At 45.9% G+C, this 23,688-nt stretch overlaps 7 protein-coding genes and 1 non-coding gene across 8 annotated transcripts; 3 read left to right on the forward strand and 5 right to left on the reverse strand.

Annotated features, from left to right (window-relative positions):
- Positions 1-201: 201 nt before the first annotated feature.
- Positions 202-3,554, reverse strand: F5Y00DRAFT_205514 (BRO1-domain-containing protein). The gene is made up of 3 exons (XM_048005423.1): positions 3,077-3,554; positions 2,314-3,019; positions 202-2,248 (listed from the first exon to the last, which is right to left on the reverse strand). The coding sequence occupies exons 1-3, from the start codon at positions 3,320-3,322 to the stop codon at positions 561-563; spliced, it is 2,640 nt and encodes an 879-aa protein (XP_047867946.1). The 5' UTR covers positions 3,323-3,554; the 3' UTR covers positions 202-560.
- A 1,186-nt stretch (positions 3,555-4,740) lies between these two features.
- On the reverse strand, positions 4,741-6,336 carry F5Y00DRAFT_251445 (glycosyltransferase family 31 protein; the record flags this gene model as incomplete). The annotated part of the gene is made up of 1 exon (XM_048009827.1): positions 4,741-6,336. The coding sequence occupies one exon, from the start codon at positions 6,334-6,336 to the stop codon at positions 4,741-4,743; it is 1,596 nt and encodes a 531-aa protein (XP_047867947.1).
- A 6,244-nt stretch (positions 6,337-12,580) lies between these two features.
- Positions 12,581-12,664, forward strand: F5Y00DRAFT_t31. The gene has a single exon. It is a non-coding gene; the product is annotated as a tRNA-Gly (tRNA).
- Positions 12,665-13,439: 775 nt separating this feature from the next.
- F5Y00DRAFT_228441 (Phosphoenolpyruvate/pyruvate domain-containing protein) lies at positions 13,440-14,805 on the forward strand. Its single transcript, XM_048006626.1, has 2 exons — positions 13,440-13,778; positions 13,862-14,805. The coding sequence occupies exons 1-2, from the start codon at positions 13,644-13,646 to the stop codon at positions 14,645-14,647; spliced, it is 921 nt and encodes a 306-aa protein (XP_047867948.1). The 5' UTR covers positions 13,440-13,643; the 3' UTR covers positions 14,648-14,805.
- Positions 14,806-16,011: 1,206 nt separating this feature from the next.
- On the forward strand, positions 16,012-16,914 carry F5Y00DRAFT_274259 (uncharacterized protein; the record flags this gene model as incomplete). Its single annotated transcript, XM_048013327.1, has 2 exons — positions 16,012-16,242; positions 16,314-16,914. 2 exons carry the CDS (start codon positions 16,012-16,014, stop codon positions 16,767-16,769), a joined length of 687 nt encoding a protein of 228 aa, XP_047867949.1. The 3' UTR covers positions 16,770-16,914.
- A 110-nt stretch (positions 16,915-17,024) lies between these two features.
- Positions 17,025-17,871, reverse strand: F5Y00DRAFT_274263 (uncharacterized protein). The gene has a single exon (XM_048013328.1). The coding sequence runs from the start codon at positions 17,827-17,829 to the stop codon at positions 17,203-17,205; it is 627 nt and encodes a 208-aa protein (XP_047867950.1). The 5' UTR covers positions 17,830-17,871; the 3' UTR covers positions 17,025-17,202.
- Positions 17,872-18,944: 1,073 nt separating this feature from the next.
- Positions 18,945-20,447, reverse strand: F5Y00DRAFT_258979 (uncharacterized protein; the record flags this gene model as incomplete). The annotated part of the gene is made up of 1 exon (XM_048010800.1): positions 18,945-20,447. The coding sequence occupies one exon, from the start codon at positions 20,445-20,447 to the stop codon at positions 18,945-18,947; it is 1,503 nt and encodes a 500-aa protein (XP_047867951.1).
- Positions 20,448-21,194: 747 nt separating this feature from the next.
- On the reverse strand, positions 21,195-23,513 carry F5Y00DRAFT_228443 (uncharacterized protein). Its single transcript, XM_048006627.1, has 2 exons — positions 23,133-23,513; positions 21,195-23,081 (listed from the first exon to the last, which is right to left on the reverse strand). The coding sequence occupies exon 2, from the start codon at positions 23,050-23,052 to the stop codon at positions 21,709-21,711; it is 1,344 nt and encodes a 447-aa protein (XP_047867952.1). The 5' UTR covers positions 23,053-23,081; positions 23,133-23,513; the 3' UTR covers positions 21,195-21,708.
- Positions 23,514-23,688: the final 175 nt, after the last annotated feature.

A 23,688-nucleotide genomic window follows, 5' to 3' on the forward strand; every position in this document is an offset into this window, starting at 1 on the left:
TATCCATCTTTAGTAATGCTAATGTAGTCGCACCATTGCATCAGGGATGATAAAGCGGAAACTCGTATGATATTTGTATATTGTCGATAACGAAATAGACTTAATGAATTATGTCCCGGACATGTTACCTAGGTATCCTCTTACACGGGCATAGCTTTATGGTTAAGTCAGTAGATGCCACCGCGAATACGTACTCACGTACTACACTTAGAGGAACTGAGCTGTATGATATCCACGACCTTATTCAGGGGATAGTTTAGTAATAGGCAATAAGTATTTCCATGTATAGTCCGGCCGTATAATTCCAAGAGTCGACCATCGTTTGAACACCGTAGCCCAGTCTATTGAAACCATGCAATTGTGGATGAGGGGTATAACTTCATTCTTTTAATTATTTTTTGCAGTGTTTCTATCTGAAAAGCGTCTGGTATTTCTTGTAATAGCCCGTACTGGGGTACCATCGAGCGACGAGCCCAAAGTATTATGATAGCTGACAGGAATTGGGACAACCTGTGTGGGTGGCCTGGTTACGTCCTACGAGGACGCGACGTATTCGCTTTCTAACCGAATCTTATCGCGCTGTTGCGATCCCAAGTTCCAGCAACAGGCGGCCGGTTCTCCTGCTGAGAATTACTTCCTATGTTCCCCCCGCCACCCACGGCGGCGCCAGGCGGAGGTGGCGTGTTGGCAAACTTAATGCCTGTCCCTGGGCTCCATACACTTTGCATAGGATTTGCCCTCGGCGGTTGCGGCTGCGGCGCCACTGTCTCACCAACCGGCACCCATGACTGAATGTGCGCTTCGGCAGGACTTTGGATCTGTTGTCTGGATGGAGCAGGTGGTGGCAAGAATGAGGTCTGCTGTGATTGCTGTAGCTGATCTCGATAGCCTGTGCCACTGTTCCAACCATTTGAAGAACTGGTCGGTTGTACAGGTTGTTGCACACGATCTTGTGGCCCCCCAAGACTCAAGTTGTTTAGCGGCGGCATACTTAGCTCATCCTCGAGCATGCGTGCCTCGTGTCTCCTTTCGGCTACAAAGTTCCGCGAACCGTCTCGGAAGCCACCTACTATGCGGCTAAGATCGTTGTAGAACTTACGTCCCGCCTCTGCGTTGCTGATCAATTCCTTGTATTTGTAATAGGCGTTTTCGAGTTTCTGAAGAGCTTGCTCCCTTTCCTTGTTTCCTTTGTCGCCCACCGTCTTCTTTTGGCTCTCGAAGTCACGATTTACTCGTATTAGCTCTGAAACAAGCCTCTCCTGCTCACTCGCCTCGGCCTGCACGAGTTTGAGATCTGGCTCATAAAGCGAGTCCAGCCGTTTTTCGAAAAACTCTTCAAAGTGTGCGGGAACAATAGCAGTCGCCACCGTTTGGGCACGTTCTAATCTCGCCGTTTCGGTTAGGATGTCAGACTTAATATCATCGCCACGGGCCTTTTCGCGGAGGGCTTCAGCTTTCCGACGACGGCGGCCCTCGAGACGTGCTATATTATTATAAGCCGTACGCAGACGTCCAATGGCGGGCTTAAGTGATTCTGGGACTTCTGTGCGCCGTGATGAGGGCACAAAGTCCAGTAGGCCACGATCTGGTCCGGTAAGAACAGCCAACATAGGTTCTATGCTATAAAATTTGTCGCGTACAACCTGATCGCTGCTTTCGCTGTTTGCAAACCAACCCTCCGCATCTGCTACCTGTTTCCAGAGTTTTGCACCTTGATTCGGCTCGGAACGACTCTCGGGTCGCGACCAACGTTCCGTGCCATATTTTCTCCGCAGCTGAGCATCTTCTTCCTCTTCTGCTTGCAGCAGGCTTTTGCCTTCTTCAAACACTGCCAGGTCAGCAGCGCGCAGCTTGTCGATATCAGCGAAACTTCTTTGCAAGCGGTGCAAGGCATCTGCCTGCCGGATTTCCTCGGCGTGCTGAACCAGAGTCCCAGGCAGGCCGAGCGGTTTTTCGAAAGCCTGAAGTGAACCTGGAAGATTCAGTGACGAAAGAATCTCATGAATTCTTTCGTTCAGTGTCTCGAGTTCAGCTACGATGTCCTGATTTACAAGACGGTCTCTTCGCTCTTCATATATAGAGACGGCAATATGAACGGAATATGGAACGAGTTTTGTGAAGAGCGGAGGACCAAACTCGCCCTTCTCTCCGAGATAGTTTAGAGGTGCCGATACTTGTGGTGGTATTCGCGCAGCCGCCATGGTGGCCCGATCTAAGATCTTAAGCTCCGACTTTGGTGGCACTGGGTCTATAGATAGTTAGCACTGAGGTCCGTCCGTGTTAACTGATTGGAGTAATGGTGAGGAAACTTACTTAGGTAAATTACGTCGTTGTCTTTTTCAGCTCGCTTAAGATCATCCTCTACTCTTCGCTTGAGACTGTTTAAATCATCTGCTACCGTTTTGTGCAAGTAACCGCCGCGACTCTCCCTGAGCCCCTCATTCACGCAAGAAACAGCATCGCGCAATCTCGCTACCTCTTCACCATATTTTCGCTTTTCTAAACATTCGCAGGCCGCACGGTATTGAGCAGCAGCGGCAAAATGATGGTGTTTGGCGCTCATATGATGAATCCAGCTACTGCTGATAGCCTGCGACCGCATAGCTGCCTCGCTCGCATCATTATAAAAATCGGAAACCTTAGCAGCCAGCTTAGCTATTGATGCATCCCTGTAGCCGTCCATAACGGCCTTCTGCCAGTAGCACTCTTGAGACTGCGCTAGCTGGAGTTGTATTAACGAGTCTAGCGTGTGCTCATCCATGTCCTCCGGTGGTGTAGTTCGTAGCTCGGGTATGACCTCATTTTTCAAGTGTGTCAGTACGCCTGCCGACTGGCTGAAGTAGCTCGCTGCGGTCTTAAGACCATCCGTACTGGTGCGGTTGCTTGCTATAGCTAACTGGGAGTACAGGGCAGCGAGATTGTATAAGATGTTGGCGAGTTCGAATTTTAGATTATTATGGACTATGGGTCGTTCGGTGTTGTAACCTAAAGCGTGATACCATGTGAAGTCTGCGCCGATCTATGCACGGAAAGGATCTGTAAATATAAAGCCACGAGAGATGACTTGGAGACTTACATCTATAGGGAATTTCCCCCCGATCCAGACAAGCTGTCCAGCGTAGGCCTGTAGTCTCGCGACACCAGTAGGATGCGGCTCGCGCACATTCACGGCCTGGCGTCTTAATGAATCGATTACCTCCAAATCTTGTCGGAACATGTCCGGGTGTTGGTCATATTTGGTAGAGATATACTGTCGGATAGCAGACGAGAGCGAGAGATGGGCCCCTTTACGGAAGGGGACCGCGAGGATGTTGTTTTGCATAGCGAACCGGTGTATGACACGAACGAGTACTTAGATTATAAAGAAGACGGTATAGTGTCAGGATATGTACGTAGCTATTGCCATAGTCGTTTTTTATTTTATTTGAAGTGGCTTCAAGCGATGGGGGTTATTTACGTCGAGATATGCTAGTAAAGTCGATATGGTAAGTTAAGTATAAAGTAAAGTAAAAATGACTTCATCTCGTCCGCATCAAAACAAAGAAACATTCGGCGGTCGCCTTGGGCAGCCGTTTCTTTAGTGGGGTGCGGGGCAGAGCTTACATAAGTGAGACACAAGTTTAGGCTAGTTACAATACAAAACCACTTTCAGCTTCTAAAGGTTCTAGGTTAAGCATAATTCTACATGAATATTACAAGGCATATATCATTCCCCTTGTATGTACTTTCTAACGTTCACGAAATTCCATTCAAGATATTACATTCAAACATGTCACGCCTACAATAGTATAGCACACTCATGTTTTAAGGTCATATTCTCTTGGCCTATCTAAGTATGTACAGTCGCAAGCGACGCATCTACCAGCTTCGTCTCGAGCACTTCGATTCCGAGCTAGCGATGCCATCCAGCACGACATTGAATAACCACCACCCTCTGGCCCCAAGAAAAAGATCAACCCAAAATCGCCAGCCTTGACCATGTCAGCAACAAACACGACACCATGTTCCTCACTGGGCATCTAATGCTCGTAACTCCACTTCCCAAAGAGCAACTGTATCATACAAATGGACGGGGGAATAAATGTAAGTCCCAAAACAGCCCAGCTATTCCCAGACAGCATACTGAGATGAAGAAATAAAGATGCCTAGTGTAAATGCTGAAAACGACCTTTAGTCGCCACTAATGCTAGGTTCCAAGTGGTAAGTAATAAGTGTAGTACGGTATAAGTGTACCAAGTAAATCCCTCTTCCGGAACCAACTAAGAAGGTATAAGGTGATGCTGGTAATAATAAAGCGATTATGTATTATCGGATTTTCTCTTCGTTTTTCGATAGTCGGAGTGCGATAGCCAGCGCGGGTAAATGTATACTTTGGATATGGGTAAAGCCTGGCATAAATCTGCCCAACGCCGACACGATCCTAACAGCAACGCATAATGTTGGTAATATGCGATCAAACAGGCTACACCAACGCAGAATAAGCCGCTCTCATTGGTCCAACTAGCATTCAAAAATGAGATATCCTGCTAGGCCAATGTCGGTGGGCATTCAACGAGTCAAAAAGACTGGGTACGCAAAACAGATTGGTGATGCCTGGTTCATCCCACATCCATAGCGAAGTCTCATATGGGTTTCCAACCCGGCCTTCTCCAAGTCAAGTAGACGAACATAAACATCTACCATTTCCTATCCCATCATACAAGAATCATTAGATCGTTCGCCACGCGCTGTGTAATGTCTCTATGGGACCCAGACAAGCTCGATTATGCCATCGACGTGAGACATCGGTTCACCGTTTCGGTCAACCCATCTCCAGTCATTAGCCTTTCGTACGTAGACGTGGGTAACGGTGTTGTCCTCGTTTACGCGTGCTTCCTGGAGATCCCAACTAACCTTACGACCTGTCTTCAAAAGGCTAGGTCGTTGCGGGTCAAAGACGTAGTCCAGATTCCAGCCCTTATCTTGAGGCGCGGCCGCAAATGTTCGCTCCATCTGAGCAAGGTTAAAATTGATGCCTTGAGGGTAGTGAGCGACACTGAAGCCCGTTGAGATGATGAAGTTATCGCTGGTTCGGAATCGCTGAAGGGTACAGTCCTCGCCACAGATATGAGCAATCTTAGTGTACTCCCAAGGCAGAGCCGAATGCCACCCGCCACCCTTAAAGTGGTGAAGAGAAATAGGCTTAATGCCAGACTCGTAGAAACCAGAGGGGTCACCGTATAGGTCAAGCTGGTATAGACCACGGAGGACAGACAGGCGCACATCTGTGTTTTCGTAGATGCACTTGCGGAGCAAAATATCGCCCTGAGGACCCCAACCCGAGTTCGATTCATGGATCTTCTCATCCGTTCTGCAACTATCATAGTCCTTTGCAATTTGCGCTGCCAATGGCACCGAGAGGAATACACCAGCGCCACCGAAAGCTTGCGAACCATGGCGATCGACATTGTTAACATCCTCAGATAAAGTCCCAATGTAAAGCATTTCGCTGGGATCGTAATCTTCAAACTTCTTTGTGAGTGCGTGGACACTAGGGAAAAATGTGTCGTCGTCGCATGACACGAGCCATTTCTTGGACGGTCGCTCGGGGTGATTGTATAAAGTCGGGATGAGGGTGAGATAGCGAACGGCCATCTCCATTGATGAGTCGGAGTGGTAGACATCAACATCAATTCCAGCGTGATGTAATATCGTCTTGGCGTGAAGTATCTGATCTTCCGTCGCGTCCAGGAGCAATAGGATCAATTTGCCACCATTAGAGTGGCCCTTGCCATCGGTTAACCAGTATGTCCATTCATTCACTGGGCTAGTCTTTTCGGAGCTGAATCTCTTAAATGTAGTTGACACGCCAAACATGAAATCGGACAGATTCCCGGTCGCAGGATATGGTGATTCAGTGACCGGAACTTCAAGTGGCTCGAGACATTGCTCATTGCCGTAGTTACTGGGGTGTTGCATATCAATCGTAGTAAAAGTGTCAGGGAGGAATTGCTGAGGAATCTTGGTGATCGACTTTCGCGTTATGGGCTGGCGGTTGATTTTGACATATCGCTTGAAGTACTGAAAAGTATCCCCAAGCTCATATTTCGCCTTGAGCTCACCCATGTGAGTTGAGTTGATGCTGCAATCCATTACATGGTTTGACACCGGCGCAACATCCTTTTCGGTTGCTTGTCCATCGCCAAGCGGTTGCTGCGAAACATCGCTCTTATGGGTAGACGCGGCTTTGACAATTCGCGAGCCAACATCTTCTATGCGGTCAGATTTCCATGTAACGCCGAGTAAGAGCAACAACGCGACGGCGAAGAGAACGCATCGCGAGAAAGGGTTCCGCATGCTGAAAAACTTCTGATGCGGAGAGGGCATTCTCGCTCCCATCGTAAATTTCCCCCAACAACAACTTGCCAGGAGATGATCGTCTCGACTATAACCGGGCTGGTCTCAACGGTATCGCTACTTTCGTTTCTAATCCAAACAAGTAAATCAGTTGTCGAATTACTTTACGACGGTTATTAGAGTATTCCGTGTCTGTGGATTTAGCATGCGGCGCGACGGTTGACAGTCTATGTCACGAGAGCTCTTGTTACTGAGAGGTTCTCAGGCTTTCGTAATCCAAAAAGTACCTAGATAGGTGGTAACGAATGACACCTCACGCAATAGAGCGAGGAAAAGCGAGACGTGTGAAAGAAAGCAAACGCTCACACCCGTCTTACGTGTAAGGCGCTTCCCAAAACTAGGCGTGTAAAGAAGGGATGGTTATTTCCAATATGAAGAAGAAAGGACAAAACGAAAGACAGGAGGGAGGAATTCGTCAGTAGAAAAGGAAAGAAAAAAAGGAGGGATCGATCAAGGCAAAGTAGGTATGGTAGAGAGGTAAGAAGAGAAACAAGATTGACAGGGGGAACAACCTCCGTACTACAAGCGGAAGCTAGAGGACGCAGCAGCATAGTGCAAGTAGCGTATGCAGCGGCGTATGTACTAGGTACATAAATGCCAAATGGCCATAATAGAACAGGCGCGGACGATTAGGGGGGGATGATAAATTGGGGTTGCCAGGATTTGTATTAGATCCGCTGATCGAGGGGTACCATTCGGTATGGTATATAGGTATGCGGTACATCCCCCTGTTGTGGATATTAGCAAATGGGCTAAGCGGAAACTGCAATAGCAAGGAGAGAACAGGCTTGAACAGGCTTGAAAAAGTTAAGGTAACTAGGGCCCTAGTAGGAGAAATACATAAGGAAACCCTGGAAAAGAGCGGGTCTTGGTAATAAGCCAATCGAATAGTTGGACATCCAAGAAGAATAAAAAAGCCAATTGGATTATGCGTTCCTGCGTTCCAATGAGCTACTTGTTGGTTGATAATTGATTTGATTAACGGCTTAAGAGGGGTTTAGACATAGTAGTATTGTTTAATATTGTCTTGTACATATTATACATATCGTACATATCGCATGGCGTTGTAGAACAAAGCAGATCGAAAGATGTATAGTTATCTCATGTTTGTTTGGAGGTAGAGAGCATTTCTTCTATCTGATACTGACTCGTGTATACCACGCATCCATGAGCAATGAGATAGACTGCCCTGACCCTTGATAGGTGTATATTACCTAGCGCGGCAACACCGCACATTGACATAGTCGACAGTATTGTATATTCGTTTGATAGGCCACTGACTTACAGCATGCCTCGGTCGGCTTGTAGATCCCCCAGTAAGACTTTTATTGTTTACCTCTTGTTTACACTACAGACTACATATTTTCAAGATTCTGTAAGATGCTGTATCGGTCATTATGGGGCGTTTATTGTTTACTACATATGTACCGCGACATGTTTAAGTGACGCTGGTCGAATAGTGGCTTGTGATAATCCACACACTTAAGTACCTAACACTAAGACGTGCGTTACTTACCTACCTTAGTTTAATGGTTAAAATTCCAGTTGACCACTGATCATACGTATGTAAACATGTACATGGCCGTTGACATGGGTATCATATTAGCGGATAACACCTTAACTTTACTGCTAATCATTAATAACAGTGTTGCATTTAAAACCAAAGAATTTCTCAGTCAAAAGTAGTAGTGGTGGTGGTGGTGAGTTACTCAGGCTGATTTGAAAGAAATATCGTCATCGTCTCCTTTCCTTGGTGGGATTGCCTACGATCGTATGTGCAAAATGTGGGCGTGGCTGGCAGTGCTTGTGACGATCTTTTCGCCATGCGCTTACCCGTCAAGCCCGTCAAGCCCGTCGAGCCGTTCCCTTCTCTTAAATTCCAATACGAAAAGCAAACTCGTAAACTACCTCTTAATGTATATCTGTAAAATGCTGTATTTAGAACAATCAGCAGCATGAGCTGACGAATCACTAAACTTGCATTACATGGAATCCGATGCGAAAAGGAACAAGTTGGAATTAATACGTCAATATGGCCAGTTGCTGTGGCCACCAAACGTGCTCTGCAGGCTTTCATTTTTCCATATTAGTGGCATAAACTCAGTAACCTGTCATGTATGCATGGTATGTATGTAAGTAAGTGATTAAAATGTACCTTTGCGTCCCGTCCCATCACCATGATACTTTTGGCCCTGTCAAACACAGTAAAGTTGACATTGACAGTCCAGATGACATGACAGTCTAGAACATGTATTTAAGTAAAAAGGTTACGCGTACCTTATTTTAGTTACTTTTTTCATTTGGATATGAGACGAATTACTTTAGTTGCGAAGTCTAGACACGAGAATAGAAAAGCTTCTTTCCTTACTCTATAAACTTTATTTTCTAGATTCTAATCCAGACTTCAACGTATCTCATCTTAGGTATTCTTACCTACTACATACACTATGTACTACCTACATCCGTGTATCCAAATTCAGATCCCGGCAGCCCCGGCTAGCCAAGTCGGGAAATCCTTGAAAGGGTTTTCCGCTCGGCCCATGTACATACATATGTACTAATGAAGATCACTACGTCGTTTTGTCTCGAAGTTCCCAGCTCCCAGCCCGCTCTAACCACCATAACCAGGGGTAGCACAGGCCAGCATTCGTAAGCTGTGGGTCTGTCGTTTCGAATGTATCGCCAATCATCGTCCAGTTCGGTGAGATTGCAGCAATTACGTCAATCCTGCCAACCGCTTAAGCACTTTTCACTTTTCATCTTTTGTCAGTAGTATTATGTCTCAAACCAGCACCTAGCATCTCCGTCAACTGTCTTCCTAACGAGAATTCATTTTCAATGTTATCAAATAACAAATGCCAGGATAAAAGTGGCAATTAATCGAGTTGATAACATCCCCGGGGCTACAGGGGGTCGCAATACCACTGCAACGCGATAGATTCCTGTTCGCATACCCCGATGCAAAATGGAAAATTGGAAGAAAACAGATACACTATTATGAGAGTCCAAGCCCGTTATCTTCTCGGCGTTCAATATGTGGCTGCAGATCAGGGGTTGATTCCGTTAGTCTATTCCGTACCTATCCACGATACCACAGCGGGGGAGAACTCGAACCTCGACGCCCGTAAATACCACAATGATAATGATGAATAAGGCGCACAATAAGATATTTTCCGCATAGGTCGCGTTATCGTGAAATTATCCTTCACTGTCTAGAACTTCTAGAAGCGCCGCGGCTTCGCTCAATATCACGGTTTTATCAAAAAGAAGCTTATATTTTTCTTACATATCGCTTCAATCCGATAGTATAAACGCACCCGTTATCAGGAAGTAACGGCAATTTGGAACTTACCGCTCTTGCATGGCACACCCTGCTGGTGATTTAAAGCTCTTGGCGTCTACGGTCTCTGGCGGGAATTTCCACGCCTAAACCCGTCACAATATGCCTAATCAATGGCTTAATTGCCGATACGCCAACATGATTGGCTATTGTCAATAGACCTTACAATTTCTTACGCAGAAAGCCGCTGTGATATGTCTAATGTATACTCAAATATATGATCATGGATTCTCGCAAAGCTGAGTGGGAGAGGGGGAGAAGCCAAGTAAAGTAGGGTGATAATAGGTAATAGTATACTAATCGATTGTGGTAGGCAAACATAAACATTCAGACTTCGGTAGCAAGGTCATTTTTTATTATTAGACCAGCCTCGATCTATAAACCATCCAATACTTATACAGCATTTGTCTAGCTTTGCAATTAAGCTTCTAACGGTGGACAAGTGTGATGTTGCCAATGTGTAATGGACGGATGTAACTAATGTACGGATGTAAGCTTCCACGGTTACTCGGCTCCAAATGTACATACCACCTACTCGACCTTCCTGGTTCTGTTAGTAGAACGGTGAGCCCCTTGAAAGAATCGAGAAGGACCAGGCCGAGAGACTATGCTCCGGATCAACACTATCGCCAACAGGCCAAATCTAGAGATGGTCGACGAGGATATTGAAGATCTCAACGATGATCGCATTCAAATTCAGTAAAGAGAGCTCGGTAGCCTGTATCCCGCCAACCGGCCTGGCGTAACAAATTCGGCCTACTAGTTAAGTGATCCGAAGGCTCCCTACAGCCGATTCTCCCTAAATCGGAACCTCTGTCACCGTTTCGCAACTTCTTATTAGTGCCTCTGAAAACATTTTCCAAACATTTTCCATGTAAGACTGCCAAGTCATCCTACGACAGCCCAAGAGGGACGAATAGTTCAGGAGGAGCAGAATGACTAGTGTATTTTAGAGACGAAAACCGTCAACCATACTAACCAACACTTGGCAGTGGACTATTTATGTGCTTTTCGCCAAGCTTAAAAACTAGACAGGCGGCGCCGTTGCGGCGCTGCAAGGCGTCGTCTAACTAAGTAGCCACCGGTGTGTTCAAAAGTCAAGAGCCTAAATGTGAAACACAGAAAAGGATGTCGAACAAGGACCGACTCGATTGAGGTTGAAGCAGTGATCTGTGATCCAACGCCAAGAGTAACCTTATTGAGAAGGCCATCACAAAACTGATTGATCGTACACTCCTATCCCGCCGTTGATCATCACGCAAGCCGCACCCCAAACTGGTAGGCAATAACCCCTCATCAAGTGATATTTAATCTCATCTCCAGCGGAGACGGACACGCGAGCTCCATCCATTCTTTTGAAAGATTTGGCCCCTTGTTTTGTGGTCACAGTTTACGACCCTAGGAATTTCCGTCCTCTTTCGTAGCTTTTTTGCCAACCCCCGCCAAAGGCTTGTTAGTGTTTTTATAGCCAAGAACGATCAGCCACATCCACTGTGCTTTAGTTAGCAGCACGCAGATCCTTTACCTATACGTACACTATAGACAAATGTACTTGTACTCCGGCGGCTAGAGACCTAATAAACCTGTCCGGTTTTTTGCCTCCACGAGAGCCGCCGGCAATATGGGAAATTATCTGCCTTTTAGTGTGATACATACAATTATCATTGCGGGTATTTAAGAGCTGTAACAGAACAATAACCAGGCCAGACAAGTGCCACGTGCTCGGGGCTAAAACACATGTATCTGAAACCACGCAGCTAAGCATATTGTTTATTCTCCGTGGCGATGACGACAATGCTTCTTAGTCTATCACCAACTACCGTGAAGCCTTTCGCCTACATCTTTCTCGCTTGATTCTATGTTCATGTGACTATTATGCGTTCCGAGTCCTAGGCCAGCTTATTTACATTTATTAATTTCCAAGGAGTGGTTAAGTAAATCGCATCGTTTTGGTTGAAAGGTGAGTCGAAATACGGATTACGTCCATCGCCGCTAGGAAATTGTATGATTATCTTCCGATAATCAAGTAGTTCCCAGGCGAAACATCTCTAATACCCAAACGTTGCCCTGCCATACATAGGTACTCTTAATCCCCATTCCTAGTAGCAAGCTACGATTCAACGCCTTAGGTACCTAGGCACATATAAAGCAGAGCTATCTACCTCTATGATCATGGGGCTGGGATCCGAAATAGATTACGCACGCAGATATCTAAGCTTTGATGATAATCCAGTGATAGAAATAGATATCCTATGAAGAAATTAAATAGAGAACTAATGGATTAAACATCTGATTCGTGCCCTCATTTCACCATCATAGCTACTAGATCTAAGAATAATACGCTCATATAATAGTATTTAACGCGTAAAAGGCCTCGGCAAAACACACACGACAACTCAATACTTCTTCTCTATCCAAAGGTCCTAACACTATGTAGATTAGAAGGCGTGTAGTGAGTCCATACGGTTCCTCAGAGAATATATTTACATACCCAAGTCCAGTACCCGTAAGAGCACCTAATGGCGCGTACTTAACAGTGGAATAAAAGTAAAGACCAATTAGCATACTCCAAATGGGCTCACGAGTTAGTTGAGGATTATTCAGCTTAGTCCAGGATACCTCCGTTTCTTTATTTGGAGCTGCTGACGCCATATTTACTCAAGGGACATCAGAGTATTCGTATGAATCATAGAATCAGGTGTCGGAAACCTTCACCTGAAGTGCCACTTCTGATTGGTCCAAATATAGGACCCTAATAACCAACCCTGGTTGAAATATTAGCTGGCGTCGCACAGAAAGCGGGACATATATACTAAAATAGCTGGCAAATATTCAACAATTGAAGCATGAATGGTGTAGCGGTAACATTCAACCCTTCCATCTTCTAGTTGTGAGGTTGAGCTCGGGGTTCGACTCCCCGTTCATGCATACATTTTTCTCCGTTTCAGGGCCGATTGAAATCCTGAGTCGAGTTTTCTTTTTACATTTTTTTACGTGAACGAACTTATCGATCTAATTTCTACGTCAGCCCGTCCCCAGCCTCTTCATATGAGCGATTGCACTTATTCTCCACTGGTTGTTCTAAAGGGTTTAAACCTTTTGCTAATGCAACTCATCCATTCTAGACGTCATGACACTTTTCATTACTCATAATATTATAAAGCATATGGTGAGAAATCAATAAATATTTGATGAAAGGACTCGTATGATCGAAGTAACTGAAGTAATCATTTATAAGGAAATCTGCCCATTTCTGTGACAGCAAGTCGACAGTGCGACACGAACCTTGCCCCTAGTCTTTTACACGAAATGGTCTCATAACTGATAAATGGGTAGAGTAGTCACGGTACACACAAACGCGCATCAGGTTCATCGTTATCATTAATTATAAACGGGTTGTATCCCAGCGATGAGCTTACGTAGCAGACTGAAACGGTCACATCCGGCAATATGTCCTTTTGTGATAGCCCACCGTCTTCAATAAATAGAGGTCGAGAAAATCGACAGGAGTCGCGATGGAATCTGTCAAATATTATAAATCTTCCAAGTTACGTAGACACTTACCGTGTTATTTCCGGGGGAAACCCGCTCTCTAAATAGCAATCATAGACTCATAGTAGTCCTTTGGATCCAGTCCGCGCGAGTATAAAGCGGGTACTTCCAAAGAGCAAAGGTCCTATTGTAAGTTCCAGATGCACCGGGCGTTCCGAGGACGGAGAGGCGAAGACGAGAAGTTTTTATTTAGACTAGATACTACCTAATATAATATGAAGTAGATGCAAATGAGAGCGTCTTGGACTCGGTGAATCTAAGTCAGGTGGTATTTACGGGAGATTTCATTTTACGACAATTTAAACCATCGCGGGCTGTAGATTACGAAACTGCCATTCCGTATCAGTTAACTCCAATGGCCCAGACTAAGTCTGCAACGAAGCTCCGGCAGATGCTTGCCGATCCGGAAAAGACCGTTATATGTCCGGGCGTACATGATGGACTTACGGCACGTGTGGCGTTGAACGTAGGCTTCGACGCGTTGTACATGGTAGGTAGGACCTTGCCTCCCCAAGCCGCAAGCCGGTGGGTTTGGGTACTTTCCCGAATATATTTAGACTGACTTCGGGTCAGACGGGCGCAGGAACGGCTGCATCCCGCCTCGGCCAGCCGGACCTCGGTCTTACCACCCTCGACGATATGGCGACGAATGCCGGAATGATCGCGGGCCTCGACCGTGCTATTCCGGTGATCGCGGATGCCGACACCGGGTTCGGCGGACCCCTGATGGTCGCCCGTACCACCGAGAAGTATATTCTCCAGGGGGTAGCAGCATTTCATATCGAGGACCAAGTGACGACTAAGCGCTGCGGACATCTCGGCGGGAAGGAGCTCGTCGACACGCCTACATTCGTAGCACGCATCCGGGCCGCTGCTGCTGCGCGCTCGCGCATGGGCTCGGATATCGTCATTATTGCCCGCACCGACGCGCTGCAGTCGCGGGGCTACGAGGAGGCGGTTAGCAGATTGAGAGCCGCCGTGGAGGCTGGTGCCGACGTGGCATTCCTAGAGGGGATGCAGACGAAAGAGCAGATGGCGCAGGTAGTCAAGGATATGGCGCCTACCCCGTGTCTTCTAAACATGGTCAGCGGTGGCGTCACACCTTTGGTTAACGCGCGGGAGGCGAAGGAGTTGGGATACAAGATTGTCCTTTGGCCTATAGCCGGTATGACGAGCGTGTACATCGCCATGCGCGAGTTCTGCCAGGAACTGAAGAGCACGGGCGAGATAAAGGATAGGTATAAGGAAGACGGGAAGATCGATGGAGGCGTGAGGGATGTATTCGAACTATGCGGGCTGTCGGCTTGCGTCGAGTTTGATAAGGAGGTTGGGGGCGCAAGTTTTGCGAACGGAGCTTAAGAGCCTATAGGAATTATATGGAAAATAACTAAGTATTCATCGCGAAGCGGACAACAAGGGGCAGAGTTGAGGCATATGACAATAGTCTCTCTGAAGCCCCTTTCACTTATTTAACCCTAGTCAGCTAAGTGCTCTCAATATATATTATTCGAAGAGAACAGTAAGCCTGTAGTGTATAAGTGATATTAAATAGGCAAGCTTCATTACCGTTTAAACACTGCATTCATAGAGATCTCTAGCAAGCAGCATTCCGCCAGGATATACCGTAGCTTTTTCTTCTTCGTCTTGTCGTAGGAAACATCTATTTCCATACCATGTCCTACTGATCAAAAGCCACAGAGCGTCTCATTCAATAACGATTGGAGGCCGCACTGGCACGAAGATATGCGATTTGTCACATGCAAAGCATGCGTGGCTCGCTTCATTATGAAAAAATAGATGTAAGTTTGCTTGATAGTTGGGACCAACAAACGGAATGGTCAAATTCCGGAGGGCAGTGAATATAAATAAAGAGCTGCAGCGAAGTACAAATAATATGGGCTACCGTTCTCGGGGGCTATGCGGCTGACTGGCGAATCAAGTCGTGCGGGATTCCCCCAATTTCTATTTCAGGATATCCCGTTCGCGGGAGATGCGACATCCGATCTACAAGCGCCCGGCCATCAAGTAAGGCTTAACAGCTATCAGCTGGATTTGTTTCGAAACAGCGGCCGACGTGTTAGTTCTATCGTTGTTGGTTCTCTAATCTCGACGGCATGCCTACCCAACCCAGAGGATCGGAATAGCCTTATCATGTATAACCACCAATTGCCCATGGCTGTAGGTAATTCTCGGCGTTCTTATTAAGAGCCATCTTCCAGTTTTTATATAGATAACCCCGGATAGAATCCATCCCGGTAGAGTTGCCCTTGGGCATACACCTCTCTGGCGCGCCCTTTTGCTGTTGGTCGTAACTAGATGGCCCAGCTGATGAGGCGCAGGCACGTGGCATAGGTAATTGTTGAAAATAGATGGATGCATGCGTGCTAGTTATTTACACGAGCTATGGTTAAGGCCTTTGACTTAGGAAGCGTTGACGTATAACTGATTTGTACTTGGACTCTTTTAATAACTATCATATAAGGAGATTTACTTGATATTTCCCTTTTCCTAAAGTAAGGGAGCCTGTCAAGCAGTTACCTTTAACTGACTGTGTAGTCTATTAAAGCCATCATACCCACGAACTCGAAACCACTGTCAGGAAAAGCAGAACTACACACAGAAGACATATCCATCTCGGAAAGATACGCTTCAGCTTTTATTAACCTTGAATATTCCTTATAGTTATTATCTTTCTACGTCTTAACGTTGAATACTTCCCCACAATGAAGTTCACTTTACTATCTATGCACCTATCTACTACAATCTTGGTCGGGTTGTTAGGCTCGGCCTCTGCAGCGGTTCTCCCTCGCTCAGATGCCGATACCATTGCCAACTTTGGCAGGATAGGCATTTGCCTCTCATACCTCGGAGCTGGGAACACGGAAAAAGAGCTCGCCCCGTGTAAAATCTTTTGCCCGGCGCAAAATCCAGGGTCGGACCCAAACGCCGTTGGTGTATGTAGTCCCCCCTTTCTCTGACCATAGCACAATCAAAAATGAGACTAACATTTGGGGTTTAACCGCAGTGCAAAGGTCCAGATGTACCCATAGAAAAACTAGACCCCAGCACGATAGACAAAGACGACGACGGGAACCAATTTACGCCGGGCGAGTGTATTTGCGACCTCTCGGGAGCCGTTGCAATCCTTGACGTGGTTATTCAGGGACTTTCGAAGCTAGACAACGTGATATGCGCCGTGGTGCTATCGGCCGTGACGACTCTCGTCGAGGAAGGCCTTGACGCTGTGCCTGGAGGCGCATCTGTGACTGCGGTCCACAAAGCCGTCGAAGGTGCTAAGACGTTTGTGGAGAACGGGCTTGACGCTATTTCATTCTTCAGCGATTATATTGGGAAGTCGTGCGGTGTCTCTGACTTCAGCTTCAACTTGGATGACGTATTCCAGGGCTTGAGCGATGCTCCGGATTCGCTTGGTATGAGCAAGGGCTGCTTTAGACAGAACAAGAGCTGTCAAAAGCCTTGAGGCATACTGAATGAATATTCATGTCGAAACATTGGACAACAGTGGTTAGGGTGGTATTGGTATTGGTACGGGGGCATGGATAGGAAATTGATTTGACGCATAATTTCTATGGAGTGGTGGATAGGGGTTAGGCGTATGGTATGGTATTTGATTGGAGTTTATTCCAATAGTTCAATCATTTAAGTGGCCTCTCCTATATATATCAAGATTCCATGATTAATCCTGCGTTTCGATATTCATATGATAATTTAGAAAGCCGGTCATAATTCACTACCTACCTACCTATGATAGTCTATTGACATGGTAAAATAATAATTAAAGAATAAAATTATGTATCTAAGAAGGGCACACGAAGATAATATGACCTGTATATTATAGAACCCGATCCAGGTTGATTAGGACATATAACAGCTCGTTGGCGTCCCAATGCCTCTCACGACTCCAAAAAGACTCTCTTCACCGTCACCCGTTGACAGCTGGGGTTCTGCGGCTCTTCCTTGCCCAGGACGTACTGCAGCGCAACATATCCGTACCCCTGCCAATACGTCGTACACACGGCCCAGCGATCAGTCAAATAGGTGACATAGTTCTCAAACGGTTCGGGGGGCGAAACCGCGTCGTCGACGTTGGCCGCCACGGCTAGGAGCTCATCCTCAGTGAACGAAACAGGCTGAGCGGTGTCGCTGCTGGGCCAAATGAGCGGAAACGCGAGGTTGGAAGCTGGGTTATACATGAGCGACATTGCCGTGCTCGAAGTAAAAGGCGGCTGGCCACCGGTGAAAGTCCATGTTATCAGACCGGAAGGTAGGTAGCTAGGGTCCTGGGGTGCTTCGGCTGAGCCGTTGAAGAAGAATGTCTGGAATTGGGGCTCTTGGACGTTGTCGTCGAGACAGAATGACTCGACGGCAGCTCCGGAGTGGCAAGCGGTGAGCTTGAGGCCATTCAGAGTGCTGTTATCGCTTGACAGGACGAGGTTGAAAGGTGCAGATTGGTTTGGATAGTTGCTTTGCGCTAAGGCTAGGCTAAATACTGATGCGAAGAGAATAAGCGAGCGAGACATTTTTATCAGCGTATTAGGCGTTGCCTATGATGTTTGATATCCTTTGTCTGGACGATATTATTCCAAAGACGAGAGACATGGTGGTAGATAACCTAGCCTTTATACTAAAACCTTTATTTTCTGGCTCAATATAGCTACCTACGTTTCCTATCATCAGCGCAGCCTTCACCGTCCTCGCTTCTAAGGGAGTTAATGAAATACGAGGTTCTAAGGCGTCATGCTACGTTAAGCGACGGTGCGGGCGTCAGCCTGATTGGTCACATGGAGCCTTCGATATTCCTCTTTCGGGCTTCATGTTGCGCTTTTAGCTGCATACAACCCGCCTTATATTGGGGTGTAAATAATCTGATGTTCCTATATGTTTTACTGGAAGGCTCCTTGTATTTTATACGAGGTGTATCGCCACATATCACTTTACCCTCAGTTTCTTACCAGTCAAGTGAGTCTTTATTTTGATGGCTGATGCTGTATACGAGAACATCATAATGAAGTATACTAGGTAAGATAAGCTGGCACGTTTTTCCATTCTAACATAGTACTCTTAAAAACATAGGTACGTATCATTTCTTAGAGAATTAGTTGAAATATTTATCTAGTGAGTCGCTCAATATGAAGATCATCCGCCCCATGAACAGTCAACCCCCCTATTCGAAATGTGTAACAAAGTTATGCCTGTATTCTTAATGGGAATTTTAGCCCCTTTTCTTACCAAGGTTCTTAATCCGGTAGGTAACTCCTAAGTTATCTATCTTTTAGGTGACAAGGCTAGTATATTACCTTAGAGAGAATCAGTATTATTCAACGACGTCCAATATCTGAAACTCGGTTTCAAATTACGCATACGCATGTATTATACAACAAGAAGCTCTTACTAACGATGTCTGGGACTCCAATATTAGGACAAATAATAAGGTTATTCGTATTGTTTTCTAGAAAAGGATGGGGTTTAGTGAGATCTATATCTACACTTTCCCATCTGTAGATGAAATATTACCGGAGATATAAGCTAAATTAACGACAAAATGACTAAAGATACATCAAGCTAAGTCAAAATAGTTCAACCTTAGGTTGGATACCTAACAAGTATTACGGACTCTAACCACTCGCTTTTGCCTTTAGCGATGATTTCGACGGCTTGCTGCTCTCTCGGCAAGCTCCTCAGGGGCAATAACAAACCGCCATCCTTGAAAGTGTGGATTCTCGAAGGAAGTTGGGAAAGCCACATTTGGAGGTCGGTGAGAGTTCCTTTGAGGAGGCAGCGGAGGCGCTGGTGGGTTTCCGTTTGGGCAATTGTGAAATTTCCATTCCCTCCCTTCGGGCGTGCTAAACCAAGCCTTTTGGACCTGTGTCCCAAGAGGTGTGAAGCTCGACGGAGTGTAAGTACCAGTGTTTAGCCAGAGTAAAGCCTGTGGACTTTTAAGGAATTTACGGCCTTGCTTAGTCTCAAGCCAGCGTTGCCCTTGTTCGGTTTCCAGCCATGGAAATCCAAAATTGGATGCCAACCACCACCAACCAGAATTTGATGCGAGAAACTGGGATCCTGGCCGATCGCCTTCAGACCAGTCATAACCAAGCCAGTCGTATCCTTCACGGCTTGCTAACCAAACAGAAAGTTTATTTTTATGGTCGTGTACTGGGTAGGCAAGCCATTGCATACCGTCTTTATCGACTAGCCACCCCTGCCTGTATTTGTATGCCTTGAGTAGAGACCAGGACCAACTTCTACTAATCTCTCTAATCATATGTTTCTCAGAGTTAGTAAGCTGATTTGTGTACGGCGTATCCTCATGGAGGGAATACACATCCGCCGGAGTAAGCTTGTTGGTCTGGAAATTTTTGATCACCTTCATCCTTGACGGTGGAACATCTTTTCGGAATCTACCGACTAGGATTATAAGTTCCTCGATACGTGAGAACCGAGGCCATATAAAATCAAAAGGTGGATCTCCGTAAGGATGGCAAAGCGTGCCGTCCAACATATTGTCGAGCTTGAAGGCACAAACTCGAACACCATTGAGATAAGAAGGCGTCGGCCAGTTTTTACTATCAGGTGTTATATTCACGCTGTCGTCAAAGAAAAACCAGTCTACCTTTTTCCTTACGGGAATAGGGTTAACTTGGTTGCTAGTCTGGATAGAAGAATGTGATCTACCCCTGGGTCGTCCTTGCGGGCTTCCGGCGCCACGGTCGTCCTCGGAAAAGAGACGGAGAATACCTTCAGCGAGCGCTCCTACACCGGCTGACTTGCCATTCGATGGGTTTATAACGCTGAGGCCCTGTCGTAATTGGTGAGATTCGTGCCATTCTCTGTTGGCATGGACTTCCTGATTACCACCCCAACATTCAATCAATTTCCCTTTCCTAAATTTGAAGTAGGCCCAGCTAGGCAATGAGCCAACCATCTCGAAGATAGAGTCCTTTATATCGAATGGTAGACTGTCAAAGGTTAACCTTTGGGTTTTGTGCTCAGTACCAACGGATGATTGTGCAGTCTGCCTCCCTTGCATAGTTGTCGCATCTCTGAATATATGAGAGTTCGTAGGCTCTCTTGGCTCTGTCTCGTTACACCTCCAGCGAAGCTCCTTGGCCGAAGTTGGTGGGCAGTATACCCTATACATCTTCAGTATTTTAGGTAGCTATACTACCTCCGATGTTGGGATGTGATAGAATTTGTTGCCGTATCAAAAAGATACGAGAAGGTATGGTCGAAGATTTTGGTTAAGTTCCTATCAATGGTGGTTTGATATTGCGTTTTAAAGAAAGGGGGGGTAGGCAGAGGATGCCTGTTGGGTTAAATAGCGTACTACTGCTACCATCTACAAGGTACATAGATCGTGACCTGAATCATTATGGCAGTAGATTATGATAAATTATCTACACAAGTCGCGGTGAATTGAGCCAAGAATCGCCATTCTACCTGGATATCTAGGGTCTGACTAGATGGTTGTGGTACAGATATGGTGACTATGGGCTGAATGTTAGAGGTTTCTGAGTAATAATATCAGGTGATTATCTAAATAGTGAAGGCAGAAGGAATAGAGTAGTACAGCACACTACATTTATGATTAAGTCATAGGTTTCCATTATCCCCTTGACTGGCATCCAACTACACCTCCACTATTTTCAATATTGATACATACCTAAGCATAGGTCAGGAAGGAGAAGATGGTTAAATCGGTCAATGATATTTATGGTTTATACTAATTATTGGACTTTTCTTATTATGTTAATGAACGACGTCAAGTCTTATGTATTGATTCTGAAAACAATGAAGGCGTAGTTGAATGCCAGCCAAGGGGATATTGTGAATAATAAAGCACAGGTTGTCAAATTATAGGTTTATAGAGGTTCCAACCGCGAGGCTGGTAAAATCGTAAGATTTCTTCGAAGCTATGATTCTATGAAGGCAACTCTAATAAACACAATATGCATAGGAGGTAGGCAATTTGTCTGCCTCGACAAAATGCAGCGCGCCAATATGCTAAGCAAATGTTGCGTATCATCCCTTTTAGATCCGAGGCAAAGCCGGTACGTCTGAGTGTCTCGTATCGTCGTAATCATCGTCGCATAATAACAACCGTCTGGTATAAGCTACGAGGCTAGCTGTGGCCGATAAAACCCTTGCAGCTGGTCTGCCCACTGCACGGAGCTGTTGGATATATCCTTCTGTCCCACCCCTTAAACCACAGATACCCCGAAATACTCCAAGAAGGTTCTTACTCCTCTCGTGTCTGATCATTGGACACTGGGGAACCTTCTAAAAAACATGATATGCCCGGCGGCGGTACCACTGCCGGCCCATCTTTCATCCCTATCCATTTCTTAGTAACCCATTCATATATCCCCATGATTTCATTAAAATCCTGGGACGGTGTTGCGTTATCGAACGACGCCAACCCTACCTTCCGCTAAACGCCTGCGCTTCGCCAGTAACTCACTTGGATAGCCGGAGGATTCATAATTCTCGGAGAAGCTTCCATTAAAGACTTCCGAAAATATTCTTCTTTTGCGCTTAGGTGATGGTGTTCGCTGGGCTGTATTGGATATCGACTCATCTTCTTCGTTGAGTTTCTGAAGCACAACTTGTAATTTTTCATCAAAGCTGTCGCTTTTACCTCCTTCTAAACTGGGTACTGGCTCATCCTGAAAGGTTTCTATCCGGTCTATATCGAATTCGCCAATGAGATCTTTGCCAAGGGCCTGTCCTAGGCGTTCTTTGAGACCTAAAACAGGCCATATTGGGACATGTTGATAGTTGATTGTAAATTTTGTATTTCCTTGTGGTGATTTTCCGGGCTCGTGGAACATGGTTAGAAATGCCGTGGGTACCACGCTCGAATAGACAACGAATGATTCGTCATTTTTCGAAACTGTCAGGACGCGGACTTCGACATCTTTCGGCACAAAGCCCTCTCCCGTGAACATATTTCCATATACATGCTGTTGAGCCATTGCTAATATGGTGGCGAGAATGTATTGATCCTCGTTCGGATTCTTCGGGATCAACTTTTCTGAGCGAATCTTTTGTAAACGGTGTATAGGACCGTTGAATGATCCATTAGGACCAGAAGATACCCGGAAACAGTTTCTCCTAATATGGTTTAGATAGTCGAGATCCAGGTAGGCTAGTATCGGTGGGTTATAAGGAGCCCTGGTATCTCCCTCTATGTTTATTATCGAAACATCAGATGAGCAGGTAGTAGTTGACTCAAAGGAGTGTGAGCTAATCAGGTCCTTGTACAGGGCCTGGCAGCGAACTCCGCTTATATATCGGTCTTTTCCGCATCGAAGAGTAAGACTTGAGAGGTCAGTTGGAGATAATTGGCCAGGGAATAGGTCGTTTAAGACACTCTTCATTGCTTCATTCTGCTCATAGGTGGGAATACCCTTCTTCATTATGATGTCAAGGGTACGGCTGATATGCACCACGGTTTGTGGTACCTTAGGATGCTGCGATTTCCGCGAGGGAGATGACGGAGACGAGGGTACTGGTGTAGTCTGGGGAGGTTGTTGCATAAATCGACAACCTAACACCTGTGTGTGGAATTCAGTCCAACACAACGGCGGGACGTAAAGTGCGGTGGAAGCATGGTCATGGAGAATATCGTAAAGTGACCCAATTCCTGGAGATAAGACTTTGCAACACTTTGTTCTGCGATGGAGTCGGTTGCGTTCAGTCTTTACATTCGTTGAAGCCGTCACGCGGGATCCTTTAGATAACATAATAACGGGGATGCCGGGATATTAATCCCCTAGAAGGAGATGTTAGTATAAGGTAAGGGTACAAGAAAAGAAAAACTTACCTGTTATCAGGAAGAAACTCGATAAAGGTGAACCAAATTTTAAAGTAAACCAATATTTAGGCAACTGCGACTGCAACTGTATGTATTTGTATCTTCGATAAATAGGAGTGTGGTGCGATACGATATGATACGATACGATATGCGCCCAGGTATTCGTTGCTGTTACCGGAATCAAGTTTTTAAAGGTAGCGAGTACCTCCAACAAACTAAATAAAATAAAAGAAAGGAAGAAAACTCTAGTTATTCGATTGTGTAACTTGGAACTTGTGTGCAAAGTAAGGGGTGAATGTAAAAGATGCAACAGTTCTGATACCGGGCGGTAATACGAACGATGGGAGTGGATGAGGGAAAGACGCGACCTAGAGGGGCATTCCACCTGCAAACAAACGTGGATTGCGCTGGCAATTTGAATGCGGCCAAGTGGTTGCAGTCACCACCTTTGCGCGAATTCACCTGATCTTTCTATCGCCCCCAATAAAGTTAGGGCTAGGCTCCAGCCTTAGATCAACCAGCGCCACACCTAATATGAGCCAATTATAGCTCGTATATCCCGATC

Source organism: Daldinia vernicosa (genome assembly GCF_022497035.1).
Source record: "Daldinia vernicosa strain CBS 139.73 unplaced genomic scaffold F5Y00scaffold_8, whole genome shotgun sequence".
Taxonomy (NCBI): domain Eukaryota; kingdom Fungi; phylum Ascomycota; class Sordariomycetes; order Xylariales; family Hypoxylaceae; genus Daldinia; species Daldinia vernicosa.